The sequence below is a fragment of the Theropithecus gelada genome, chromosome X (genome assembly GCF_003255815.1).
Source record: "Theropithecus gelada isolate Dixy chromosome X, Tgel_1.0, whole genome shotgun sequence".
Classification (NCBI taxonomy): Eukaryota; Metazoa; Chordata; class Mammalia; order Primates; family Cercopithecidae; genus Theropithecus; species Theropithecus gelada.
The window spans coordinates 115,952,192-115,977,974 of record NC_037689.1 but is presented as its reverse complement, the minus strand read 5'-3'; the positions used below and the strand labels follow the sequence as shown (position 1 = coordinate 115,977,974).

The 25,783-nt window shown below is 46.0% G+C and overlaps 1 protein-coding gene across 2 annotated transcripts in view; it reads right to left on the bottom strand.

Annotated features, from left to right (window-relative positions):
- The window catches only part of DOCK11 (dedicator of cytokinesis 11), a 188,719-nt gene extending 166,100 nt beyond the window's left edge, over nt 1–22,619 (bottom strand). For both annotated transcript variants that reach the window (XM_025373267.1, XM_025373266.1), the window contains exon 1: nt 22,371–22,619. In XM_025373267.1, the coding sequence (XP_025229052.1) occupies nt 22,371–22,472 (102 nt within the window). In that variant the 5' untranslated portion in view covers nt 22,473–22,619. The remainder of the gene's footprint in view (nt 1–22,370) is intronic.
- Between the last annotated feature and the right edge of the window lie 3,164 nt (nt 22,620–25,783).

The following is a 25,783-nucleotide window of genomic DNA, read 5'->3' as shown; positions in this document are numbered from 1 at the left end:
CATTTTTATATATCTTATAAGAAAAAGAGACATATAGTGGAGAGAAGACAGAAGAACAGAAGGAAGAAAGAAATGAACTGAAGGACGTGTGTGCTGACAGAAAAAAGAGGCACACAGTACAGAGGGAAAGAGCCCCTGCCTACCAAGATGCGCATCATAATCTAATTGTTTTAAATGTCAGAGGCAAGACCTTCCATTTCAAAGCTCATAATTCATAAGTAATTCTCCCATACATTTGTTTTTAAATCCACGAAAGGTATAGATTATTTTAAATAAAAGAACAAAGATTCAGTATGTTCAAAATCAGAAAAATCATGACGAGAAATCCTTACAATTTCAATGCAAATTAATTAGCTTTACTTGAAACTTAAGTCCCTCTAGTGATTCATCTTCTTAATGGCAGCAAAAGAGAACTCCAGTATCAACAACCTGAGACACATTTCACATGCAACATGGCAGCTATCTTAATTTACAGTTCAGAAAATTCAGAGTAGGCAGTTATGCCTCCCCAAAATTATAAAGATAATATGAAATATATAGATATATGTGGATGTACAGGCAAATATCTAGTGTGAGAGAATATATATACATATATTCTTCAACACTTCGCTTTAAAGAAAACACATTAAGTTTAGGGAATAACTAGATAGGAATGAAAAGCAAGTGGGAATTAAAGTCTCTAATCTCTAGCCCGTCCTAATTTTAATGATCTAGCAGGTAGAGAATCTGAGATATGCAAAGCACTAGGCAAGGAGCTGCAGGATTATAGGAAAAATTATCTTAATAATAATAATAGCTAATTATAGAGACCATATGTTGTGTGTGCACATGCATGTGTGTCACATAAATCTAGAAATCCTGAAAGTATGGTTCTTATCTTGAACGCTACATTTTCTGTTTATAAAAATAATAATGTTCAGAGTAAAATAAATGAACAAATGTTTTTAAAGCAAAAATAAAATTTCCTCATAACATATTCCCACCATCCAAGATAGGCACTCATTCATTCATTTATTCATTCATTCATTCATTCATTTATTGAGATGGAGTCTCACTCTGTCGGCCAGACTGGAGTACAGTGGCGCAATCTCGGCTCACTGCAAGCTCTACCTCCTGGGTTCACACCATTCTCCTGCCTCAGCCTCCCGAGTAGCTGGGACTACAGGCGCCCGCCACCATGCCTGGCTAATTTTTTGTAATTTTTTAGTAGAGACAGGGTTTCACCGTGTTAGCCAGGATGGTCTCAATCTCCTGACCTCATGATCTGCCCGCCTCGGCCTCCCAAAGTGCTAGGATTACAGGCGTGAGTCACCGCACCCGGCCTTTTCTCTTTTTTTGAGACAGGGTCGCACTCTGTCACCCATGCTGGAGTGCAGTGGCACGATCATAGCTCACTGTAACCCCAAACTCCTGGGTTTAAGCAATCCTCTTGCCTCAGACTCACAAGTAGCTAGGACTACAGGCACGCACCACCATGCCCAGCTAATTTTATTATTGTTATTATTTTAAGAGACAGGGGTCTGGCTATGTTGCCCAGCCTGGTCTCGAACTCCTGGGCTCACATGATCCTCCTACCTTAGCCTCCTGAGTCACTAGGATTACAGGTGTGAGCCAGTGTGCCCATCCAGCACTCTTAATATTATACACACATATATATATTATATATACACATATGTTATCAACATACAATATCCTTTGGGAATGTTGTTTTGCATATAACAATAATACTAATAGCTACATTTATTTAGTGCTTCTGTATGTGCTGGGCATTGTTCTTCATGCTTCAATGTCTTATTTTACTCATACCTTACAACAACAACCCTCTGAGGTCAGGACTATCATTATCTACATTTTACAGATGAAGAAAATGAGGCACAGAGCGATTAGGTAAGTACATTCACATATATCATATATGTATTATTTTACAAAAATAGGATCACACTTTGCATGCCATTTCATAATGTAAATTTTTTACCACTGTCAATAATAAATATAGATGTCAGCCGGGTGTGGTGGCTCACGTCTGTAATCCCAGCACTTTGGGAGGCTGAGGTGGGCAGATCATTTGAGGTCAGGAGTTCGAGACCAGCCTGGCCAACATGGCAAAATCCCATCTCTACTAAAAATACAAAAATTAACTGGGCATGGTAGTGCACTCCCAGCTACTAGGGAGGCTGAGGCAGGAGAACTGCTTGAACTCAGTGGGGGAAGGGTGCAGTGAGCAAAGATCGTGCAGCTGCACTCCCGCCTGGGCAACAGAGTGAGTGTGAGAGAGGAGGTGAGAGAAAGAAAGAAGAAGGAAAGAAAAAAGAGAAGAGAAGAGGCTGGGCACAGTGGCTCACGCCTGTAATCCCAGCACTTTGGAAGGCCAAGGCAGGTGGATCACGAGGTCAGAAGATCAAGACTATCCTGGCTAACAGGGTGAAACCCCGTCTCTACTAAAAAATACAAAAAACTAGCCGGGCGTGGCGGCGGGCGCCTGTAGTCCCAGCTACTCGGGAGGCTGAGGCAGGAGAATGGCATGAACCCAGGAGGCGGAGCTTGCAGTGAGCTGAGATAGCCCCACTGCACTCCAGCCTGGGGGACAGAGCGAGACTCCATCTCAAAAAAAAAAAGAAAGAAAGAAAAAAGTCATTTTAAGGACTGCACAGTTTTCTGGTGTAAGAATGTATATATACATAGTTGCCCAAATCCTTACTTTTGAACATTTAGGTGAACTTTTTTAGGTGTTTTTGCTATTATAAACATCTTTGCAAGGCCCATTGATGTTCATGTTATTCTTCCAATGTTTACCAATGAGCAAAAGAGATCCCCCAAAAGTCAAACAGTCTGCCCAAGGTAACACAGATTGTCAGAAGAATTGCGGGGCCCTCTGGCACTGACTACTAAGCAATAGCTTTCTAGTCTCCTACCAGCCCCTTAAGGTATTTACATTCTAATACAATAGAGAAGCTATCAACAACTATTGTTAGGAGGCCTAATGAAATCAACCCTCTTTAAAATGAAAGTACTGACATCAATCCTGTCTAAAACCTAAGAACTAATGCACAGGCTGAAAAAATGCCTCCCCCCATCCTAATCCCTGGAACCTGCAAATGGTATATGGCCAAAGGGTCTTTACAGATGTGAAATAAATTGGCTGGGCATGGTGGCTCACGCCTATAATCCCAGCACTTTGGGAGGCTGAGGCAGGCAGATCACCTGAGGTCAGGAGTTCGAGACCCACCTGACCAACATGGAGAAACCCCGTCTCTACTAAAAATACAAAATTAGCCAGGCATGATGGTGCATGCCTGTAATCCCAGCTACTCGGGAGGCTGAGGCAGAAGAATCGCTTGAACTCGAGAGGTGGTGGTTGCAGTGAGCTGAGATTATGCCATTGCACTTCAGCCTGGGCAACAAGAGCGAAACTCCATCTCAAAAAAAACAAAACAAAATGAAATAAATTAAAGATCTTGAGATGACGAGCACATCCTGGATTATTGGGGTGGACCCTAAATGCCATCACAAGTATCTCGACAAGAAAGAGGCAGCGGGAGATCTGAAACAGACCAAAGAGGAGGCAATGTGACCACAGAGGCAGAGATTGGAGTGATGCAACCACAAGCCAAGGAATGCTTATAGCTACCAGAGCTGAAAGAGGCAATAAATGATCCTTTCCTAAAATCTCCTGAAGGAGTGAGGCCTAATGATACTTATTTCAGACGTCTGGCCTCTAGATCTGTTAGAGAACAAACTTGTTTTAGGCCACCCAATTTATGGTAATTTGTTACAGCAGCCACAGGAAGCCAATGCAACTAGTAAGAGGCTGTAAGGCTGCAGAAGGAGCAATTAGCTCCAAATATGGTGGCCATGGAGAAGATGGCCATTTGACCTAAGCCCCGAAGGACAGATAGGACTCCCTTTAGCAGGGAAGGGGTTGTAAGGGCATCCCTGGATGAGGAGTCAGCATGCACAAAGGTATGTAGGTGAGAAACTATAGAATGTGTTTGAAAAAGTGTGATGGTTCAATGTGGCCAGACTACGGGGCAAAGGAAGGGATGTGGTGGGAGAAGAAACTTCAAAGGTGGGATGGGCCTTACTGGTGGACATGAAGGGCCATGAAGGCCCCTCTAGGAAATGTGGGTGTTTATGGCAACGTGAAGCCAGTGCAGACAGAGTTGGCATTTTTATGGTTTTGGGTATTTTGTTAATCTCCCCCACCCTCCCAAGAGGTAGCAGAATGGCACAGTTTCTAGATTTTCAAGACAATAACTTTTTGCTTACCATCAAGGTGGTCAACTCTGACTTGTTTCAGCCCTCAGGGATGTGTGGACAAAACTCTAGCCAACTTATTCGTATTAGTCCATTTTCATACTCCTAATAAAGAACTGTCCGAGACTGGGTAATTTATAAAGGAAAGAGGTTTAATTGACTCACAGTTCAGCATTGATGGGGAGGCCCCAGGAAACTTACAATCATGGTAGAAGGCAAAGGAGAAGCAGGCACCCTCTTCACAGGGTGGCAGGATGGAGTGAGTGCAGGCAGGGCAAAGGTCAGACGTTTATAAAACCATCAGATACACGTGAGACTCATTCACTATCACCAGAACAGCACATGGGAAACTGCCCCCATGGTCCAATTACCTCCACCTGTTCCCACCATTGACGTGGGGATTATGGGGATTACAATTCAAGATGAGATTTTTGGCTTGGGACACAGCCAAACCATATCATTATTTCTCCAGGGAGGGGGCAAGAAACATGAAGGTGGGGTAGGCCTACTCAACAGCACCTGGTAACAACTGGAAGGATGCTGCTGCTCCCCCACGAGGCCCACTCCAGGTGCTCTGAAGTGTGCCTGGCCTCTGCCAAATGATAACCCCAATGAAGCAAAATCATGATTAAACTGAGCTGCAAGAACTTTATTTGACTCTCATGCAAAAGGTTTCACTTTTGAAAGATCTACTAAGTCAAAGGCCACTCTTTCCCAATTAAACCCAGCAGAAAAAAACAGTGACATAAACTGGGCTCTGGGGTTATAATTACATAATTTCATAAACTTTTCATTTTTCTTTTAAATTTGAGACAAGGTCTCGCTCTGTCACCCAGGCTGGAGTACAATGGTGTACTCATAGTTCACCATAGCCTTGAAGTGGGTTCAAGTGATCCTCCTGCTTCAGCCTCCCGAGCAGCTGGAACCACAGGCGTGTGCCACCACACCTAGCTAACTCTTCATTCTGATTCCGTAATTCCAGATAGATCCTCCCCTTCTTTCAGATGGAACTAAATCCAAAGCCAGGACATTTTAGGGGACAACCTTGCCAGATGTGTAGCTCCACAACATTCCCTTGGCACCCAGGCCATTGGATTTCCAGAAAAGGCATCCAGCCATCACTAGCTCAGGCCTTTGGAATTTTCCATCCTTGGCTAAAGAAAAGGTTTAAAAAAAAATAAACACAGTGATGGCTCTGTGCCACAAAGCACACTTTTTAGCCAAACAGAGGAGAGAAAGAAGAGGTGAGAAAAAGATGAGAAGGGGAGAGAAGGAGTGTGGCCACAGTCAAAGAACGGTTCGCTGGGCATGGTAGAAGGGAGAAGCCAAGGGGCTGGATCAGGCAGCCAGATCCACAGAAGAGTTTCCTGGTAGGTGGCAGTGCAGAGGCGAACACCAGGAGCAGCAGTTGAGGAAAATCAGAATGAGGGGAAAGCAGCTAGAGAATAGTAGAAGGTGGAAAGGGAAAGACAGTAGCTTGCAAGAAAGAAAATGTAGTCAGTAAGAGGAAGCCAGTCCTAGTGGGGGCCGCTCTCATAGAAAGTCACAAGGGCTCAGAGTGGCAGCCTCTATGGCCACCATTCCTGTCAAGCAGGGTTTGCTGCCTTGAGAAACATGGGTCTGGCAGAGGCATGAGCTGTTGCTCCCCTTCTACCCTGGTAGAGGCTAGGATAGAAGAAAGGAGGGCAGGCAGACCTAGCACCTGAGTCCCTCTACCCTGGGCTCCCAACAGAAATCTGGCTGGGTATCTGATGGTCATGTGTCTCTGATCTCCATTGAAGTTGGAGAATGATGTTCCCTATGTTCCAACTATCCTATATGCTGAATGGCATACAAACATTTTCTCAATTCCTTAACTACTGAATTATGCAAGTTGACAGTATATGTACTGTCTCCAGCCCCTGAATAAGTATCTACTCATCCCTTTGGTGCCAGACAAAACTGTTTCATTTATCAAGCACAATTTCTAAAGGACTTGATTTCTTCCTGTCTGAATCTAAAAATATACGGCTGCACTCATTAAATATTGTTAATATTTTAATCTCTGGTCTCTTGGTCTTTGTAATGGAAAAAAATACCTTCCTTTTGCCCCTTTTTAATCCTTCAGTTTCCTGAGATTAAGCCCTGGTCTTGCCTTCCACCATTCCCCCTACCTCCTTGTCCTAAGTAGGTTTGATCTGTTAAAAAGAAATCAGCGGAGCAGGGCATGGTGGCTCACGCTATAATCCCAGCATTTTGGGAGGCCAAGGCAGGTGGATTGTCTGAGCTCAGGAGTTCGTGACCAGCCTGGGCAACACAGTGAAACCCTGTCTCTACTAAAATACACGCACGGCGGCGTGCACCTATAGTCACAGCTACTCAGGAGGCTGAGGCAGGAGAATTGCTTGAATCCCGGAGGCAGTGGTTGCAGTGAGCCAAGATGGCGCCACTGCACTCCAGCCTGGGCGACAGAGTGAGACTGTGAGACTCCTTCTCAAAAAAAAAAAAAAAGAAAGAAAGAAAGAAGCGGAAATAGATTCTCTGCTTCTCTTCAAGCAACAGTTCACAAGCATTTCCCTTGGGATTTGAGCATGCACTGAATGACGGTATCTGTCTTCTCCCTCAGTCAGGGGACCCATCTTCCACAGCTCAGCACAACTTTCTCTCTCTCTAGCTCACTCTCCAGCAACGCCCTCCTTTCTAGTTCCTTCTGCTGCATAACACAGCCCCAGAGGTTTCAGGGTTCCTAGGCGTCAACTCTGTCTTGAAGCTCGTTGACCTAACAGCACAGTACCCAGAAGCCTCAGTGAAGTTCAGCTGAGAGACAATAGAGAAAAGGAGAAACTCCAAAGCAGGAAGTAGTAAATCAGCAAAATAAAATAAGCCAGTTGAAGAGAATAAACCCACAATTTACAGAAAATGAACACCATTTTCTAAAAAAGACTTAAATAGTACTACAGTTAATATCCTTTCACATTTAATAAGTAGTAGATATTCATTGTAGATAAGTACATTCAAAAAATGATATAACACAATCCCACTGAAAACATCTGAATATTTACCCTGAGATGGCTTATAAGGAGAATTGAAATTGTTTTCCTATTGGGGAGGAAAAAAGAAAAAATAGAACATGAGAAAAGTGAAGATGGTGAATGTGTATTTTGTCTCTACAGATTTTCAAACAAAATCTGTGAGTTTCCCCAACCTTTTCTATAACGATTTTCAGTGCATTACAGCCAGGTCACTTAGCCAGAGACCTGAAAAAAGATAGGCTGGGCCTGGGAGAAATATGGCTGTGGCCAATTAGAACCAATGTAAAAATAGGAAATGCAATCCACATCTACGGTAGAGTGCTTCTTCAGGACAGCAAAGCACTGTGCCATCAGACCCATCATGGACATCATACTGGCCAGTGTGAGGAGGGCTGATGCAAATGTGACCAGCCAGGAAACTTTCGTGGTATGTGTCTCTAAGATGGCAGTGACTAGATGTGGTAGAGAGGGGAAGTTTCCATTTTTCTTTTAATTGAAATCATCATGAAACCAGAAAGAACTCAGAGACATTTTCCAGTCCTTCCTTCTGCTTCTCCAATCATGCGTTTTAGAAAGCCATTTCTGGGAAGGGATTCTGTGATTACCTTGAAAATGCAGAACGACCATGCCCAGTCTAACTTGACCTTGAGGCTGGGCAAAGCATCTCTTTACACAGGACATATGAGAGGCATCTTGGGACTTGTCGCCAAAGAGTTATTTTATGTGATGTGAAACCATTGCTTTCTCTTTTAAACACCTCCCCGCTGACCCCCTCGCCACACACATACGTCCACACACCCCCACACATCCCTACCTTTTTGCTCTTTTCTTTAACTGAAGGTGGAAAATTCCATAGGCCTGAGCTGGCTAAATGCCCACAAAATGTCTGGCCAGCTTGTATCCTAAAACACCTCAAGTCTGAAAGCAGTGCCCACCATAAGAACTCCAGGCTCAGGGAGTCCTGTGTGGGTAAAGACATTTAGTTATGAAGAATTTAAGAAAACATGCAAATTGAAATTGCAGACTGCAGACCTGTATTGCTTTCTTTCAGCCAAAATTCGCAAAAGGGATTGTGATTCCTCATTTGAATTCTATCAAGACTTCTGCACCTGGCTGTTTGCCAGATCCCTGTTCCTCCTCCACCGTAATGTCAGGACCTGTGTTGGGAACCCATCTGACCCCAGGATTCCATCATTCCTCAAACTTGGGTGACATCTTGCATGATAAGCAGAGTAATGGTTCCTCAATGATGGTCCCATCTTAATCTGTGGAACTTACCTGGCAAAGAGGACTTTGCAGGCATGATTAAATTAAGGGTTTGGAGACGGGGCAATTATCCTAGATTACCAAGGTGGAACCAAGGTCCTTATAAGTCAAAGAGGGAGGCAAGAGAGTTGGTGTCAGAGAAGGAGATATAATGACAGAAGCAGTGTGAGACTGATAGGATGTGAGAAAGACTCGACCAGTCATTGTTGGTTTGAGGATGGAGGAAGGGGCCATGAGCCAAGGAATGTGGACATCCTCTAGAAGCTGGAAGAGACCAGGCAATGGATTCTCCCCTACAGCTTCTGGAGGAAGTGAGGCTTTTTGGACACCTTGGCTTTAGCTCAGTGAAACAATTTTGGCCTTCTGATCTCTAGAACTGGAATAAATCTGTGTTAAGATACTAAGTTTGTGGCAATTTGTTACAGTGGCAATAGGAAACTAACAGACCATAAAGCTAGTCCAGTCCTCAACGGGGCCACTTGCTGGACTGCATCATCCCAGGCACTTTGCCTCCTTTGAGTTCTCTAAGCAGAAACTCACCCCTCCAGGCCAAGTGCAGTGGCTCACGCCTATAATCCCAGCACTTTGGGAGGCCGAGGCAGGTGGAACACTTGAGGTCAGGAGTTCGGGACCAGCCTGACCAACATGGTAAAACCCCGTCTCTACTAAAAATACAAAAAATTAGCCAGGAGTGGTGGTGCACACCTGTAGTCCCAGCTACTCGGGAGGCTGAGGCAGGAGAAGCACTTGAACACGGGAGGCAGAGGTTTCAGTGAGCCGAGATTGCGCCACTGCACTCCAGCCTGGGAAGACTGTCTCCAGAAAAAAAAAAAAAAAAAAAGAAAGAGAGAAACTCACCCCTTCAATCCACAGTTCCACTGTGCTGGGTTCAGTCATATGGTCCTGGTGAGGGTAAGGCATCCCTCCTCAGGAAGGCCAGCAACAAGACAAGAACTCACTCCTAGAGGAACTGAGCCATTAGCCAGAAAACTGAGGCAGGGGGTTAGCTATGGACAGGCTAGGGGAGCCCAGACAGAGATATAGTGAGTGAGACAATGACACAAGGGGGCAAGGAAGAAGACCCAAATCCAGTGACCGGAAATGGATTCTAAAGGCAGGGCAGAACCAGCAGCCTATGGACTTGAAGAACCTGGGCTCTGAGTATGAGACTCCCGGATGTCTCTGAGCCGGGGGCAGTACTGAGCAAAGGAAGCAGGGCAGGCAGGGAGAGGGAGCTGGGTTTGTTATTACAGAACTGAAGCGAGAAGCCTTATGGAATTTTCTTCTGGCTCTCCCGATGAGAATTCTGCCAGATCATTTGGAAGGGACAGACGGAGGCCAAGTTCCCTTGCAAGTGGTCATGTCGGTCACTAGGAGTAGAGGAGCAAGTCTCCCCAGGGTCAAGTTAGCAGGGAGGGCTTTCTTTGCTCCACAAGCTGTAGAGCATGCCATAAACACTCGGCTGGACACAACGAGAGCTACTGGCCCCTGTGAGCTTTCAAATAACGATTCAGTTCCATGTATGCACCGGTTGATTTAGAACCTTCTTGGACTTAAGTTCTTTCTTGGTGGGAAGGTAGGTACCTTGGAAGGTGGCATTCCCTCCTTCAGATCTCTAGGAAACTATTTAATGTACTGAAGCATTAGGAACGTGTTCACCTATGAAAGTAAACTGGCCATGCCAACAGCACTCTTCCATTCACACCATGAACACTGTGACAACAGGCCCTGCGAGGAATAAAGCTGGCAGTTTCTCAAGTGGGAAAACTAAACTATTAATATAAAAGGCATGGAGAGAAATATATATGTTGTTATTTTTGGACAGCACTCACCCCCTTGAAAAAAAAATCATAAAAACAGTTCCATGAAAATGATCCCAGGTACTTTTGCAGAGCCAGTGTTCTGGATATTTTTTTTCCATATAGTTATTCAAATAGCAAAGTAAGGAAGAATGGCCAATTGCAAACAGTTCTCAAAATCCTTAGGCTTACTTTGGCAAGGAGAAATCTATACTGATCTTGCCCACATTTCTCAATAACAACCCCATCCCTCTTTTTTTTTTTTTTTTTTTTGCCCTCACCTCCTACTTTCCCACTAAGAAGACCTAAGCTTGTTTAGAAATAAACACTGTTTCCCAGTAGAGCGAGATCATCACCAAAACCACATAGAAAGAGCTTCCTCCACCTGATCGACTGTGGAATCTGGCATCCCTCTAGTGCTCCTTCACATGGTTACTCCAAAGGAATCAGGACACCTGGAGTTTATTACCTGCTCTGTCATTTCATTAATATAAATAACCCATGGCCTGCCTCACTGAAAACCATGCCTCTGTTTCCCCACTTACAGAAGAGGGGTGATGACTATGTGATATGTGTTTAGTAGTGACCTGTAGACCTATGAGGTCACAGATAGATATAACAGCATTTTTAACTCTTCTTAAGATTTCGGCTATAAAAAATCTCAAGGTCTTGTCATCATTTAAAAAATGGGCTGGGCACGGTGGCTCATGCCTGTAATTCCAGCACCTTGGGAGGCCATGGTGGATGGATCACCTGAGGTCAGGAGTTCGAGACCAGCGTGGCCAACATGGTGAAACCCCGTCTCTACTAAAAATACAAAAATTAGCCGGGCACGGTGATGGGCTCCTGTAATCCCAGCTACTTGGGAGGCTGAAGCAGGAGGATCGCTTGAACGCAGGAGGTGGAGGTTGCAGTAAGCTGTGACTGCACCACTGTACTCCAGCCTGGGTGACAGAGCAAGACTCTGTCTCCAGGGAAAAAAAAAAAAAAAAAAAGAAGTCTTATACAAAAGAATTCCCCAGCCTTCTGACACACTTCACCGAAACACTTCAAATAAAGATGTTCTGTCTCAGAGACTTGGAAGAACACTTGACTTCTCAGTTAAATCTTACCCAGTAAAATATTTCCAGTTGGCCGGGCGCGGTGGCTCAAGCCTGTAATCCCAGCACTTTGGGAGGCCGAGACGGGTGGATCACGAGGTCAGGAGATCAAGACCATCCTGGCTAACACGGTGAAACCCCATCTCTACTAAAAAATACAAAAAACTAGCTGGGCGAGGTGGCGGGCGCCTGTAGTCCCAGCTACTCGGGAGGCTGAGGCAGGAGAATGGCGTAAACCCGGGAGGTGGAGCTTGCAGTGAGCTGAGATCCAGCCACTGCACTCCAGCCTGGGTGACAGAGCAAGACTCCGTCTCAAAAAAAAAAAAAAAAAATATTTCCAGTCATTAGGGAAAGCAATGCGATGGGAAAGCTGAAGTATCAGAATATCTTCTAACATTTCTTAGCAGCTTGAAACATATACACAATCCAACAGAAGTCAAAAAAGGCAAAAGCACATAACTTCCCATGAACAATAAACTCAATAGGCAATAAAAGTGGAGAAGAATGGCAGGAAATCATTAATAGCAAATTTAGGCACGATTGTGCAAGGCTGTACACAGACAAAAGATGAACCACGTGGAGCTGGAGCAGTCGGCATGTTTTCCACTGTATTGACTCTGCTAGGAACCAGTGCGCAGTATTCTTTTTATTTTTTTGTAGAGATGGGGGTCTCACTCTGTTGCCCAGGCTGGTCTTGAACTCTTGGCCTCAAACAATCCTCCTACCTCAGTCTGCCAAAATGCTGGGATTTTAGGCACTAGCCATCATGCCCAGCCACACACTATCCTTAACAGAACTTATCCTGCTACCACAAAACCAGAATAGCCCAATATAAAGGCATAATTTCTCAAGAGAGCTTTAAGTTTTAAAGTTTCCTATTAAAAAGTATGTTTCTGAAATATAATTTTTTTGTTCTGTTTTTTTTCAGACAGTCTCCCTCTGTCACCCAGGCTGGAGTGCAGTGGCATGATCTCAGCTCACTGCAACCTCTGCCTCCCAGGTTCAAGCGATTCTCATGCCTCAGCCTCCCAAGTAGCTGGGATTACAGGCATGCACCACCATGCCCAGCTAATTTTTATATTTTTGGTAGAGACAGGGTTTCACCATGTTGGCCAGGCTGGTCTCAAACTCCTGACCTCAAGTGATCCACCCGCCTCGGCCTCCCAAAGTGCTGGGATTACAGGTGTGAGCCAAAGCGCTCAGCCCCAAAATAGAATTTTAAAAATGTATTTGAATTTCAATATTCACTTTACTATTAAATGTGAGGATTAAGAGTGAAACTGATATCAATAAAGGTTTTTGGGTTTTTGGGTTTTTTTTGTTTGTTTTGTTTTGTTTTGTTTTGAGACAGCGTCTCAGTCTGCCACCCAAGTTGGAGTACAGTGGCACAATCAAGGCTCACTACAGCCTCGAACTCCTGGGCTGAAGGAATCCTCCCACTTCAGTCTCTCAGGTAGCTGGACTACATGCATGTGCCACCATGCCTGGCTCATTTTTGTTTTAATTCTGTAAAGATGGGGGTCTCCCTGTATTTCCCAGGCTGGCCTGGAACTCCCAGGCTCAAGCAATCCTCCCAGCTCAGCCTCCCAAAGGGCTGGGATTACAGGTGTAAGCTAACGTGCCTGGCGTCAGTGAAGGTTTGAAAGGGAAAGGTAGGCATATCCAAGCTCTGTTTTTCCACACAGATCTCAATTCTCTTCTATTCACCCCTTTGCATAAATCACACTGAACAGGCTGGCATAAAGGTAAGTGCTTCTGCCAAAGGCCACAGGTACAGTTTCCCCAGTCTGGAGAGCCTTCCGGCCCAGGCACAGGACAGAGCGCTTCTCCCCACTTGAGGACCAGCCTTCCCACTCACTCATTAAACTGGTGTGAAGGTGGAAAATGCCAAAAACCCAGAACCCTTGCTCCCATCCACTACGCTTTTCGGTATGACTAAGTCAGACTGGAACGGGTATTGGCAAGAACCTCCTGCAGAGGGGTCTGCCAGCTTGTTCTTCCACGAAGGGTATGATTCTTGGCTCAGCCATGTGGCTCACCCCTTTGGGGCATCATCTGGAGCAAGAAAAAGCAAGGGTATCTGCTTCCTCTCTTCCAGTTAACTTTTCTGTCTGCTGACTTGTAATACATACACAAAAGACGTCTCTTGCCCACCATAAAGCCTGGGGATGATAATGTGAGCCAGCAGTCACCAGTACTTAACAATTGCCAAACCCCGCTCGAAGTGCTTTCAATATTATACATTAATACTATAATAACTCATTCAAGGCTGGGCATGGTATCTCACGCCTGTAATCCCAGCACTTTGGGAGTCCGAGGCAAGCAGATCTTTTGAGGTCAGGAGTTCGAGACCAACCTGATCAACATGGTGAAACCCTGTCTCTATACTAAAAACACAAAAATTAGCCGGGCAGTGGTGGTGCACACCTGTAGTCCCAGCTACTAGGGAGGTTGAGGTGGAAGGATCGCTTGAACCCAGAAGGCGGAGGTTACAGTGAACCAAGTTTGTGTCCCTGCACTCCAGCCTGGGTGACAGAGAGAGACCCCGTTTCAAAAAACAAAACAAAACAAACAAACAAAAATAACTCATTCAAGCCTTTCAACAAGCTCCTGAGGGGGTGACCACTGCCCAGGAAGGTTAAATAATTGGCCCAAGGTCATCTGCGGCTGAACTATGAACCTGGGCAGCATGCTTCCAGAGCCTACTCTCTTAACCACTTTGCTCTGAAGCACAAGCTTACAGGCAATGGCAGCTAACTGAGGCCGTCTCTTTGCTCCATTCAAGCTACTGCTCTGGGAGCGTCCAGGGTGGGGTCCTGCAAGGAATCAAAAAGGCATCTGGCTGTAGGCTGATATAAATGGCAGGCTAATGTTACCCACCAACTCCTCTGCATGTCTGATAAAAATTAAACCAAGAGGTGTAAATCTCAAAGAGAAACGTATTCTAAGTACCCTTAGGATTTACAGAAAAGAAGAAATGGCTCGCGCTATACCCTCATGTAGTTTTGGCCTCCCCTTCCATGATAAACAAATTCTTTAAAAAGACTAATAAACTTTCAACATGCCTTGCTGACAGTTCTACAGCTCAAGAGAAAGCACAATCAGGTGAATTACTCCTCTGAACTGAACAGCAAGGGTGGTTCTTGAAGTGGAGCATGGGAAAGTAGCAACCACTGCTTGCAATCCACAGAGGTCAAGTAAGAGAATGCCAAGATGAGTTAGTTACACAGGCACACTATATAGGAATTTCTCAGCCTGTTAGACATTACCATTTGCTCTCCACTTTCCATAAAAAGCCGGGGAAGCGGAGCAGGGTCTGTGGTCAAATAAATGTGGGAAATGCCACAGACAGAACAATGTTCATTAGTAAAGGCCTATTTAACCTTGTCAAACCCAAAAAGGACAAAAGTCTTGAAAAATGTTAAGGATCTCAAGAGAGAGCACTGGGGGTTGGGGTGGGGGTAGGAGATGGGGTGAAGACTGGGAAACCACTGACCACTGGCCTCCTATCTGGCTTCTATCTCCTCTAGGTTATTTGCATACCTCTAGTCTCCCTTAAAAGCAGGAACTATCCTATTAACTTCTTCCTGAGCACCTGAGCAGGAAGTCAACCCCTCATTGACCCCCTCCTCCTCTAGGGCAACTGCTGCTCAGACCCACCCCAGAGTGCGATCTGCCCAAGGAGTGAACTCACTTCCCATCCCCATTCTAACTGGAAGTCTGGGGCTGGCCTCCAGATCATTTCTCCACACCCTGCCTCCCACTTCCCTAATCACCCCCAAAGGTGCAAACCTCTTCAATCAGCTAATCTCACCTACAATCTCATCTCCGTCCACTCAGCCCTGGCCTTTTCCTGGCTCTTCCTCTCCTTCCTGAACCCACTTGGAACACTTCCCACCTCTGCCCTCAAGAACCCTAGTCCGTTGCCAAAAGACAACCTTATATGCTCAGCCACCGTCTTGCTTAACTGTAACCTGGCTTTGCCCTGACAACCCTCTCAAATAGAAGTTGCTCATTTTCTTTTCCCTTCCCCTATCAACAAACTTGCTTTTCCTTCAGTTCACCCAAGCTGAGAAACCTCAAAATTATCTTGACTCCACCTCCGCTCTTCCTGTTTCTTCCTCCCCCTTCTCCTTCCCTTTTAAGAATCACCAAATCCTGTTGATTTTCTCAGCACAGTATTTCTTATGTCTTCTCCCTTATCTCCATTGTAATTGCCTCAGTTAAAAGCCTTTGTTCGCCTGGCACAGTGGCTCAGGCCTATAATCCGGGCACTTTGGGAGGCCGAGGTGGGTGGATCACCTGAGGGCAGGAGTTCGAGACCAGCCTGGCCAACATGGTAAAACCCTGCCTCTACTAAAAATACAGAAATTATCTGGGACATGGTGGCACGCACCTGTAATCCCAGCTACTTGGGAGGCTGAGGCAGGAGAATCGCTTGAACCCAGGAGGCAGAGGTTGCAGTGAGCCAAGATCGTGCCATTGCAAACCAGCCTGGGGACAAGAGTGAAACTCCATCTCAAAAAAAAAAAAAGCCTTTGTTATCTCTCTCCAGAACTATATTAACTGTATTTTAAGTCATTTCCTGGCCTCCAGGCTCTGCTCCCAACAATGAGTCCATCGTACCCAAGGTTGGCAGTGTATTTTCACAAAACACCTAAGAATCTACTGCACTCCAGGCACTGTGTGAGGGGCTAGGCTGGGAATAAAAATGCATACACAGCCCCTGGCTTCTTGGCTCACACCCAGAATTGATACAAAACATTGCCCCCTCCCCAACTATATTCAGTGGCAGATCCTTCTGGAATACTGTTTAGTTTTTTTTCACCAGATCTCTTTTTTTAACCTTCATGAATCACTTATACATTAGAAACTTTCCATATGTTACCTTCGTTATTCCCAAGAACTCCACAAGGGAGGTACTACTATTTATCCCCATTTCACAGATAAGGAAAATGAGACCAGGTTACTTGCCTCTGTTCACAATTCAGGCAGGTGACAGATGTTGGATTCAAGACCAGATCTGATCCTCTAGCTTATGCTCTGTCTCTCACATCTTAAAGTAGGACACAGAAAACTTGGAAAAGAGCCCAAACAGGATGACCATGATATGCAGAATCTTGAAAGCAAGTCATGAGGGGAACAAAGGAAAGAAATGAAGCCTCTTTGGCCTTGTGAAGAGTGAATTTAAAAATGACATGGTGGCTGTCTCTAAATATTTGAGAGGTTGTTATGCGAAAGAGGAAGGAAGCAATCATGTGTGGCTCCAACAGCAGAGCTAGGTCTAGCCCATGGTGAAATTTACACAGTAAATTTCGACCCAAGAACCTTTTCTAACATAGCCCTCTAACAGGCAGGGGTGTTTAAGGAGAAGCTACATAATCATTTGTCAGGGGTGGGTGGAAAGGACATTCCTGCCTTGAGTGGACACATGGTCTAGATGAGTGTTTCTGGGCACATAAGAATTACCTGGGGTCATTTAAAAGAATACAGATGCAGGCCCCACCCCAGACGTAGCAAAACAGAATCTTGGGGGATGGAGACTGTATTGCAAGAATCACATATGAGGAAATAAGTCTGTAAGAAGATTCATTCAAGCCTCAATAGAAGAACTATGAAAGGCCAATCAACATGAAAAACTGTTCAACTTTAAGGGTAATCAAAGAAATGCAAATTAGAACAGTGATGTACCATTTATTTCCTATCAAACTGCAAAAAATTTTAAAATACTACTAACAAGCGTTGGCATGGGAGAGAGAAAATGAACACCCTCACACTCTCCTGGTAAAAAAATAAACTGAAGCTACTTTCTGTAGAGCAATTTAACAGTACATAAGAGGAATTTTTAATACTAAAAATGTATACAGTGTAATCTTTGAGCAAGCAAGTCCACCGCTAGAATTTATCCTAAGGGAACAATCTGGCAATTTTGAAAATGCCTTCTCAAAGACATTCACTCAGGTACTGATGGTAATGCTCTATATCTGCACTGTCCAATATAGTAGCCACTAGCCACATGTGGCTATTGAGCACTTGAACTGTGGCAAGTGAAATTTGGAAACTGATTATTATTATTACTTTTTTTTGAGTCGGAGTCTTGCTCTGTCGCCTAGGCTGGAGTGCAGTGATGGGATCTCAGATCACTGCAACCTCTACCTCCTGGGTTCAAGCAATTCTCCTGCCTCAGCCTCCTGAATAGCTGGGACTACAGGCACGCACCATGACACTTGGCTAATTTTTGTATTTTTTTTACGTAGAGACGGGGTTGTGTCATGTTGGCCAGGCTGGTCTCGAACTCCTGTCCTCAGGTGATATGCCTGCCTAAGCCTCCCAAAGTACTGAGATTATAGGCGTGAGCCACCACACCTGGGTATGATTACTTTTAATTAATTTAAATTTAAAAGTAAAGAAAGACATATAGCTATTTACCTTTATAGTTCATGTTTATAACAGCACAAAATTAGAAAAATTATCAAAATATCAAACAATAAATGATAATTACCTCTGATACACCCATAATTAAAATTTAGGCAGTCATTAAATATGATTATATAGATTTGTATTTATTGACGTCAAAAAATGTTAATAAGATACTGATAAATGAAAAAAATATTATTTAAAGGTTGTGCGGCCAAGGGAAGTGGCTCATGCCTGTAATCCCAGCACTTTGAAAGGCCGAGGTGGGTGGATCACGAGCTCAAGAGATAGAGACCATCCTGGCTATCACGGTGAAACCCCGTCTCTACTAAAAATACAAAAAAATTAGCCGGGTGAGGTGGCGGGCGCCTGTAGTCCCAGCTACTCGGGAGGCTGAGGCAGGAGAATGGCGTGAACCCGAGAGGTGGAGTTTGCAGTGAGCGGAGATCACCACTGCACTCCAGTCTGGGCAACAGAGGGAGCCTCCGTCTAAAAAAAAAAAAAAAAGCAATGAAAGCTTAAATAACAAAGGTTCACTGACGATTAGAATAGAAAAAGACTCAATCCAGAGAATTTTTTAACATGTTAGTCTTAGAAAACAAATTTTCCTACTTGGTACTTAAACAAGGGTTCAGCAAGGAGGCCTCTCTGGCTTCACAGCAACCTGCACCGGTCTTTTGTACAGATCCTGGTGGACTGGCTTGCTCTGGGCCCTACTAACCTCCAGTAGCGAGACTATTTTATGTTTAGGTGCCAATACTCTGGTTAACTTTCCTGACCCTCAGTTTATTTAGAGCTTAGTTCACTGAGAGCCTCTGAACTGGAAAGGCTTGGTCAAGAAGCCCAAGTTGAAACCGGCTTTTATTCTGTATTGTTCTCACCTCCTTACAGATGAGGCTGTGGGTTTTGTCCTATATTACCTACTTTCCACAAATTCCCTTGGGAAGAGTGAGCAGAGGAGTGGTTCCGTTTTCAGTGCTTCCCTAAATGCAAACATAACAAACATTCCATGCTAAAGTAGTTGTGAGCAGCGGGTTGCGGGAGTCAACAGCTGCAGACGCTTTTCAGCCATTCTCAGCTTCTGGAGAGCTTTTCTCTACTGCAGCTATTGAACGAAATCTGGCTGATGCCAGCCAGGGGACGCTGCGTGCATTACGGCGCCTGCAAGGGCTACAACCCCTAATATCTAGCAACTCTTTCCCGATCCTTTGGCGCACAAGGAATTGAGGGTAAGCTCAGCAGTAAACAGTATTTAAACAGCTACTAGGCGACTCTTCCAGGCTGATAAAGTGGCTTCTCTAAAGGGCAGCCATCATACAACATGTTTAGCAAAATGCCTTTGTTCCCCTGCGGCACCAGTAGCTACATCCTGAATTACAACAAAATCAATTTAAAAATTTAAAACTCTGCATTTTAAACATGTATATATGTAAACACTTCTCTCTTAATCACAGACACTCTCAGGTTATAATGTTTCTCCCCAATCCCCTCTTGAGAAATCTCTCAATGATGATTCTGTAATTATCCCTTTCCCTGGGTTAAAACTGACCTTCGTAAAAATGCTGAACTTACAGGAAAATGCAGTAACAGTGGTACAGTCTCTCTGTCTGCTTTATTATGTAGTTAGTTAATACATTCGTGGAAGTACTAATAACTGAGTAACAGTTTGAATGTGCAACAACATGCTATATATATAGCCCAGGCCCAGCCTTCTGAATTTTTCGAACAGTGAGGAAAACTGAATGAAATTAGCAATGGGCCAATAAGGGTGTAATCCTAAAATCCTTAAAAAAAAAAAAAAAACCTAAACAGGAAATATTGTATATTTGTACAGCTTGGTGGGTTTTCCACGTTCTAACAAGAGATACACGAGAGGAAAGCTTGACTTGCTGCGGTAATGGCTCTATCTCATATTGAAGCCCCAACGTGAGTATCTTGGGTTTATAGCACAAGTGTAAATCCTACCTCAGCTGTCCCTTAAAAGAATCAGAAGTTATGGCAGCAGCTGCAACATGGTCCCCTCACTCTCCAGCCACTCGTGGTTTTACTAACTTTGGTTAACAGCTCTTTGTGAGAGAGAGTCATTTAGGAGCATACACTCCATGTAAGAACTATTTCCTTATTTTTTCATTGACTAAACTGCTTACAAATAGCATTCGCTAAGGCTCTATGAAGAATCTAAAGTTGATTTGTGTGCATAATCTGGGTGTCCTATTGACAAAGACATTCCCATACACACAACCAACCCAGATTGTAACTAATGAAAACAAATGAAGAAAAAGATCATTTGCATTCTCATAATTATAGAGCATCTAGCATTGTATCTGGCACATTGTAAGGGCTCAATAGATATTCATTGAGTTAGATTACTAGAATCTGTTCTGCCTCACTCCCAAAATCTCAATGTTTCACATACTAGAGTAATGAGTAAATATTCCTCTGCATTGCCTGGTGTAAACGGTAAAAATCAATGGCCTTGGTCCCAAGTAAGCTGGGCTGACAAGGGAACCATGGCCACTGCCAGTGTCTCCTAGAAGAGACTTCTGCCAGTAACAGTTTTTTTCTGCTTTGCCATAGAATCAATGGTTAGGAAGGAGCCGCTGAATCTGCAATGCACAAAATTCTTTTGAAAACCTAAAAACATGGGAAAGAACGCTAATGTTAACTTTTTGCTGCTAGGGTGGCAGGTCAAGCGCTGATCAAATCCCAGTGGAAGTTTTCTTAGTCCCATTTATTCTCTTGAGAAATCTGTCTACCTACGACTTTCTTCGCGTGTTGTGGTAGAAGGCCGCCAACCCTGCTCAAGGAAGTTTTATTGTTGTTGTTGTTGTTTTGTTTTTGTTTTTTCCTCCTAATTTAGGAAAGTGTTCTCTGCTAGGTAGATTGAATCACTTGTTAACAATCGCCCAAGATGAGAGCCCTGGTATAAATGCTCTGCACACACAGCTTGCCTTCCTCTCTTAACTGGCTGTGGTGACAGGCAAGGCTCCAATCTGACCTCAACAGGTCCTCACTCCAAAATCAGACTGAAACACACAATAAGCCAAGTCCATTAAAATAACATTAAAGGTCTGGATTTAGCCCCACTAAACAGCAGAATTAAACTTTCAAGGGTCCAGCCACAATAAAGAGATTTCTTTAAAGTCATTTAGGGTTGCACAGTTGTAGCTATTAGGGATCAGATCTTTATCTCAAAGGTACATAGTTTACCTTTGATTCTCCTCCAGAACTCCCACCAATGTCAACTTTCTCCACTGTTGGGATCAAGCCCCTGGCCTCCCTTTAATGTTGGGTTTTATTGCTGATTCTACAAGATCAACAGAAAAATTACAAGGAAAAGCTGTGAAGTTCCCTTCCGATGACAAGTTGTTTTAACAAAAAGAGCCCTCTCTTAAACGGTGAAACTTAAACACAGTAAACGACTCGCTGTAAAATGGAGCTGAGGGAGACAAAAACAAACAAAAACAAAAACAACAACAAAAAACAAAGTAACAAAACAAACACAAATTAATCAGTCCGATATCTTATTCAGGGTTTGTTCGCTTGTCCAGGAAACTGGCAACGAGTAAGACTCTTGAAAACAAGAGAAGGGGCAAGTGCCCGTTAGCACCCTTTCGCCTTTCTCCGGAGTCAGACAATCCGGGTAAGGCTGAGGGTGCTCTGGGAGGGTTCCCAGGGAGTCAGCGCGCTTTCGAATCCCCATCCCCCAGTACCGAGCTGTGGAGCTCTGACCCCAGGTCCTCCATCCCTGGACTGACACACCCAGTCTCCCCCCAAATCCCCACGGCACCTTCCCCTTGCCTCTGGAGCGCTCGCGGGTCCCCGAGGGACACCCTCTCCCTGCGGTAGATGACCCGCGCCCACTCTGTCGCGGAACCCCGTTGTTTCTAATGCCCTCCCTCCGCAGCAGCACCCCTTCAAAACCCATCGCCACCCTCTCTCTCCCCAGTTGCAGGAGGAAGTCGCTCTGCTTCCTCTGTTCTCACCGCCCGCCCGAGCTTGGGCGCCCGGGGCTTTCTGGGTGGGGTTCTTTTTTGTGTACACGGTGTGTGTGTGTGTGTGCGCGCGAGAGTGTGTGTGCCAAACGCTCATCGCATCCTTCCGCCTAGGCTGCCTCAGGTGCTTGCAGGAGGCGATCGGGATCTCGTTCTGCCCCTATCCCCGGCTCTTTGTGCGGAGTCCAGAGCAGCGTGAGGTCAGCTCTTTAGCTCACACCCCCGGCCCCGACACCGGGTGGGAGCCCCCGCCTCCCCCTCCGCCTCCTCCGCAGCCGTCCGAGCCCGGCTTTGATAGTCCGCTTCCATCCCGGCGCACGCCTCCGCCGTGCCGGGCGGCCGGAGCGCTGTCAGCGGGCGCCTGGGACTCGGACCCCGGCCGGCGGCTACCGGTGCGAAAACTTACTGGAGCGGAGAAAGAGAGCGCGCGGCGCACCGGGCGGCCGCACTGGCGCCGTTCCTGCCCCTTCCCGCGTCGCTCCCGCCTGGAGCGCGTCCCCCGGGATGCCCCGTCCCCCGGCCACTCACCAGCACCACGGAGCCCCGCACGGCCTCAGACACGCTCTGCCGGAGCTCAGCCGCCGTGCCAGGCTTGCTGAGCCGTTTGGTGAATTTGCGCACTTCGGCCATGGCAGCGGCAGCGGGCGAGTCTCGGCGGGCTGGCCGACCTCGGCTGGCGGACGAGCGGGCGGACTCACTGCCCCGGCCCGCGGCGGCCGCGGCCGCTGCTGCTCCCTCTGTTTACTCGCCGGCCGGCCAGCCACATCGCAGCTCGGCGGCGGCGCGGCTCACGCTGCTCCTCCCTCCCACCTCCCACCCGCTGCTCCTCCCTCGTTCTCTCCTTCCCTCCTTTTCTCGCTCGCTTCGCCCGCTCGCTGTCCTGCCCCACCGCGTCGGCGGCGGCAGCTCCCTCCCCTAGAGGGCCCGAGCTCCGATCGCCACCAGCCGAAGCAGGAGGGTGTGTCCGATGGGGAAGGGTGTGTAGAGGGGGAGGGAGAACTGGAGGTGGGGGTGAGGGTCACGAGGGAAGAGGGGGGAAGTGGCTACCGCTCGGGCTCCGCCCGCAGCTGATGTTGCTGGTGCAGCCGCATCCGGGAGGGGAGATCTGGGCTGCTGCTTTTTTTTCCGCTTGAGTGGGGCGGGCGGGGCGGGGTGGGGTGGGGGAACAGAGAGGGGTGATGAAATGTCTCCAAGAGTGGGGCGTGCTCTACCCTAGTGCTCCTCTCCCGCCTCGAAGCTGCAATGCCCGCAGGAGGGCTGGAGAACTCTCATGTCCCCCCACCCCGCAAGCCCCCAGGGCCCAGGCGGCTAGGGGCTGGAAAACAACGTGGAGCAGCCGCCTTTTGTGTGCTCTGTGGGGAAGGGTCGCACCAATGTCGAAGGACATAGAGCGGCTTTCCAGCGTGAGCGGCTCGCCTGGGTCCCCCTCCTCGCCCACACCGTTTTCCTACTCAGTTAGTTCACCTAACTAGGGGCAACACTGGGGAGAGAGCATGCTTCTGGAAATGGGAACTTATTGTGGCGGCACCCCTCGCTCCGTGCCCCACGGGGGAGAGCTGGATGGTGGGGCCTGAGCCTGTGGCAGGTGGTCCCTAGGTCAGCACTGACTGCGCCAGGAGTGGGGTGGGGGTGGGGTGGCATTAGGAAGGCCATCTCCCTGGGTTTGGAGGACTTACCAATCTTCTAGTAGCTTTTACAAGTGCCCTGCACTCACCTCTCCATTTCCTATTCATCTCCTTACCCTTTTCAGCTTCCAAGAAATTGTTTTTCCAAGAATCAAAGAACATCTCATAACAGGGTATAAAAGGAACATGCTTAAGACAGAAATAGGGACGTGAATCTTGAAGTACTAGTGACCCTGTCAGACCTCCTGAAGTGCAGAGTGAAAGGCTCCACTGATGATGGCAGTTTTCTATCTGGTTATTTCATTTGTTGAGAGTTTGGAAATGGCCCTCAGTCTGGGGGATGGAGCAGCCCTTCTGAAAGCAGTCCTACCACCACCCATAGGGCACTTTCCCCACCCTCAGAGACCAAACAGTCTTTTAGGGGACTTTATTATGGAAACAAGCGCATGCGTGGTGATGGTTTCTTTGAACCCAGAAAAGGCCAAGTGTCTTCGCAGTAAGCCTATTTCAGTCATCACATCAGTCTCAATAAAGCATATGTGGAGGCTCCTAGAGGGCCTGGGACCTGGAAGTCCTCTAAAGACATTCTGTCACAAATCTTAGTTTTGCACAGTATGTGTAAAATTTGTTAATTGTTGCACGTAGGCAGATCGCCAAGAATTCATACCCTCTATTCCATAAATGCCTGTGTGGCTCATGCTGTTTGTTACTGCCACAATAGCTATAACGCTTTTTGCTTGTGAAGAGAGCCCAGATTCACTTCAGGTATAGGGCAGAGCCACAGGGTTTGGGGAAGGCAGGCCCAACTCCAGGTGATGAATCATGACTGATGAAAAAACCATGATAAGCTCCCTCTTATTGACTAGTGGGATGGTCTAGACTCCCACTCAGTTTGGGCCAAGGAGATATAAGAGGGAAGTGTGAGAGGAGGGTTCCTGGGAAAGTTTTTCTACCTTAATAAAAAAAAATAAAAAGGAGAGAGGCCCAGGCCCCACTTTCTTCCTGAGAGGGATGTTTGCTTGCAATGCTTTGGCCCTTGGCAGCCATATTGCAACCATGAGGCAAGGCCAAGACAATCTCAGAGAAGCCAATCCAGAATCCAGACAGCATTGAACTGTTGAACCAGGCCTGATACTGCCTACCTCTGAGTTCCTTTTTATGTAAGAAAAATAAACCCCTGCAATTTATGCCACTTTTAGATGAATATTCTGTTACTTTCAGGCAAAAGCATTCTTAGTACTACGAGCTCTATGGTAGCCACTGAAGGTGCATCACATTAAACAAGACAGGCAAGGTCCCTCCTCTCTTGGAGCTCAATGTGAGCGCAACGAAATGAACATGTTAATTTCAGAAAGCTAAATGCTACGCAGAGAATTAAGGTGAGTTGATAGAGAGTAACTGGAGTTGGGGACCTAGTTTAAAATAGATGATCAAGAAAAGCTTCTTTGAGGAGGTAAACACTGAGCTGAGTCTTGAAGAAAAAGAAGCAATCAGCGGAGTAGAGCATTCCAGGCTACAGGAATGCCAGGAACAAAGGCCTAGAGATGGGAGCAGACTTAATATGTTCAAAGACCAAAAAGAGGCCAGTGTGGCTGGAGCATAGAAGGAAGAGGAGTGGTACAAGATAGAGTAGGAGAAGTAAGCAATTTTTGCAGAGTCTTGTGAGCCATGGGAAACATATGTCACACTGATGGTGCACAAACACCATCTGGCCATTGTGCAGGCTCTATGCTCATTCTTGAGATTGTAGATTTCACTTCTTCTGGTTTAAGACTTCTATTTAAGTACATAAACATTGAGCATGGTGCTACGCACTGAGGGAGAATGCAGTATGAATTAAAGACACTATTTCCTTCTGGGAAAAAAAAAAGAAAGTCTAGTACAGAATGTATTTATGGTACAAGGTAGTATGTGATACAGACCATACTCAAGGTAAAGAGGCAGGAAGGGCCAAGCGCGGTGGCTCACGCCTATAATCCCAGCACTTTGGGAGGCTGAGGTGGGTGGATCACCTGAGATCAGGAGTTCGAGACCAGCCTGACCAACATGGTGAAACCCCGTCTCTACTAAAAATACAAAAATTAGCCAGGCGTGGTGGCAGGCGCCTGTAATCCCAACTGCTTGGGAAGCTGAGGCAGGAGAATTGCTTGAACTCGGTAGGCAGAGATTTCACTGAGCCAAGATTGCACCATTGCACTCCAGCCTGGGCAAGAAGAGTGAGACTCCGTCTCAAAAAAGATTAAAAAAAAAAAAAAAAGGCAGGGGAGATCATACCTGCTTAGGGTCTATGAAAGGCTTTCTGAAACAGGGAGTGTT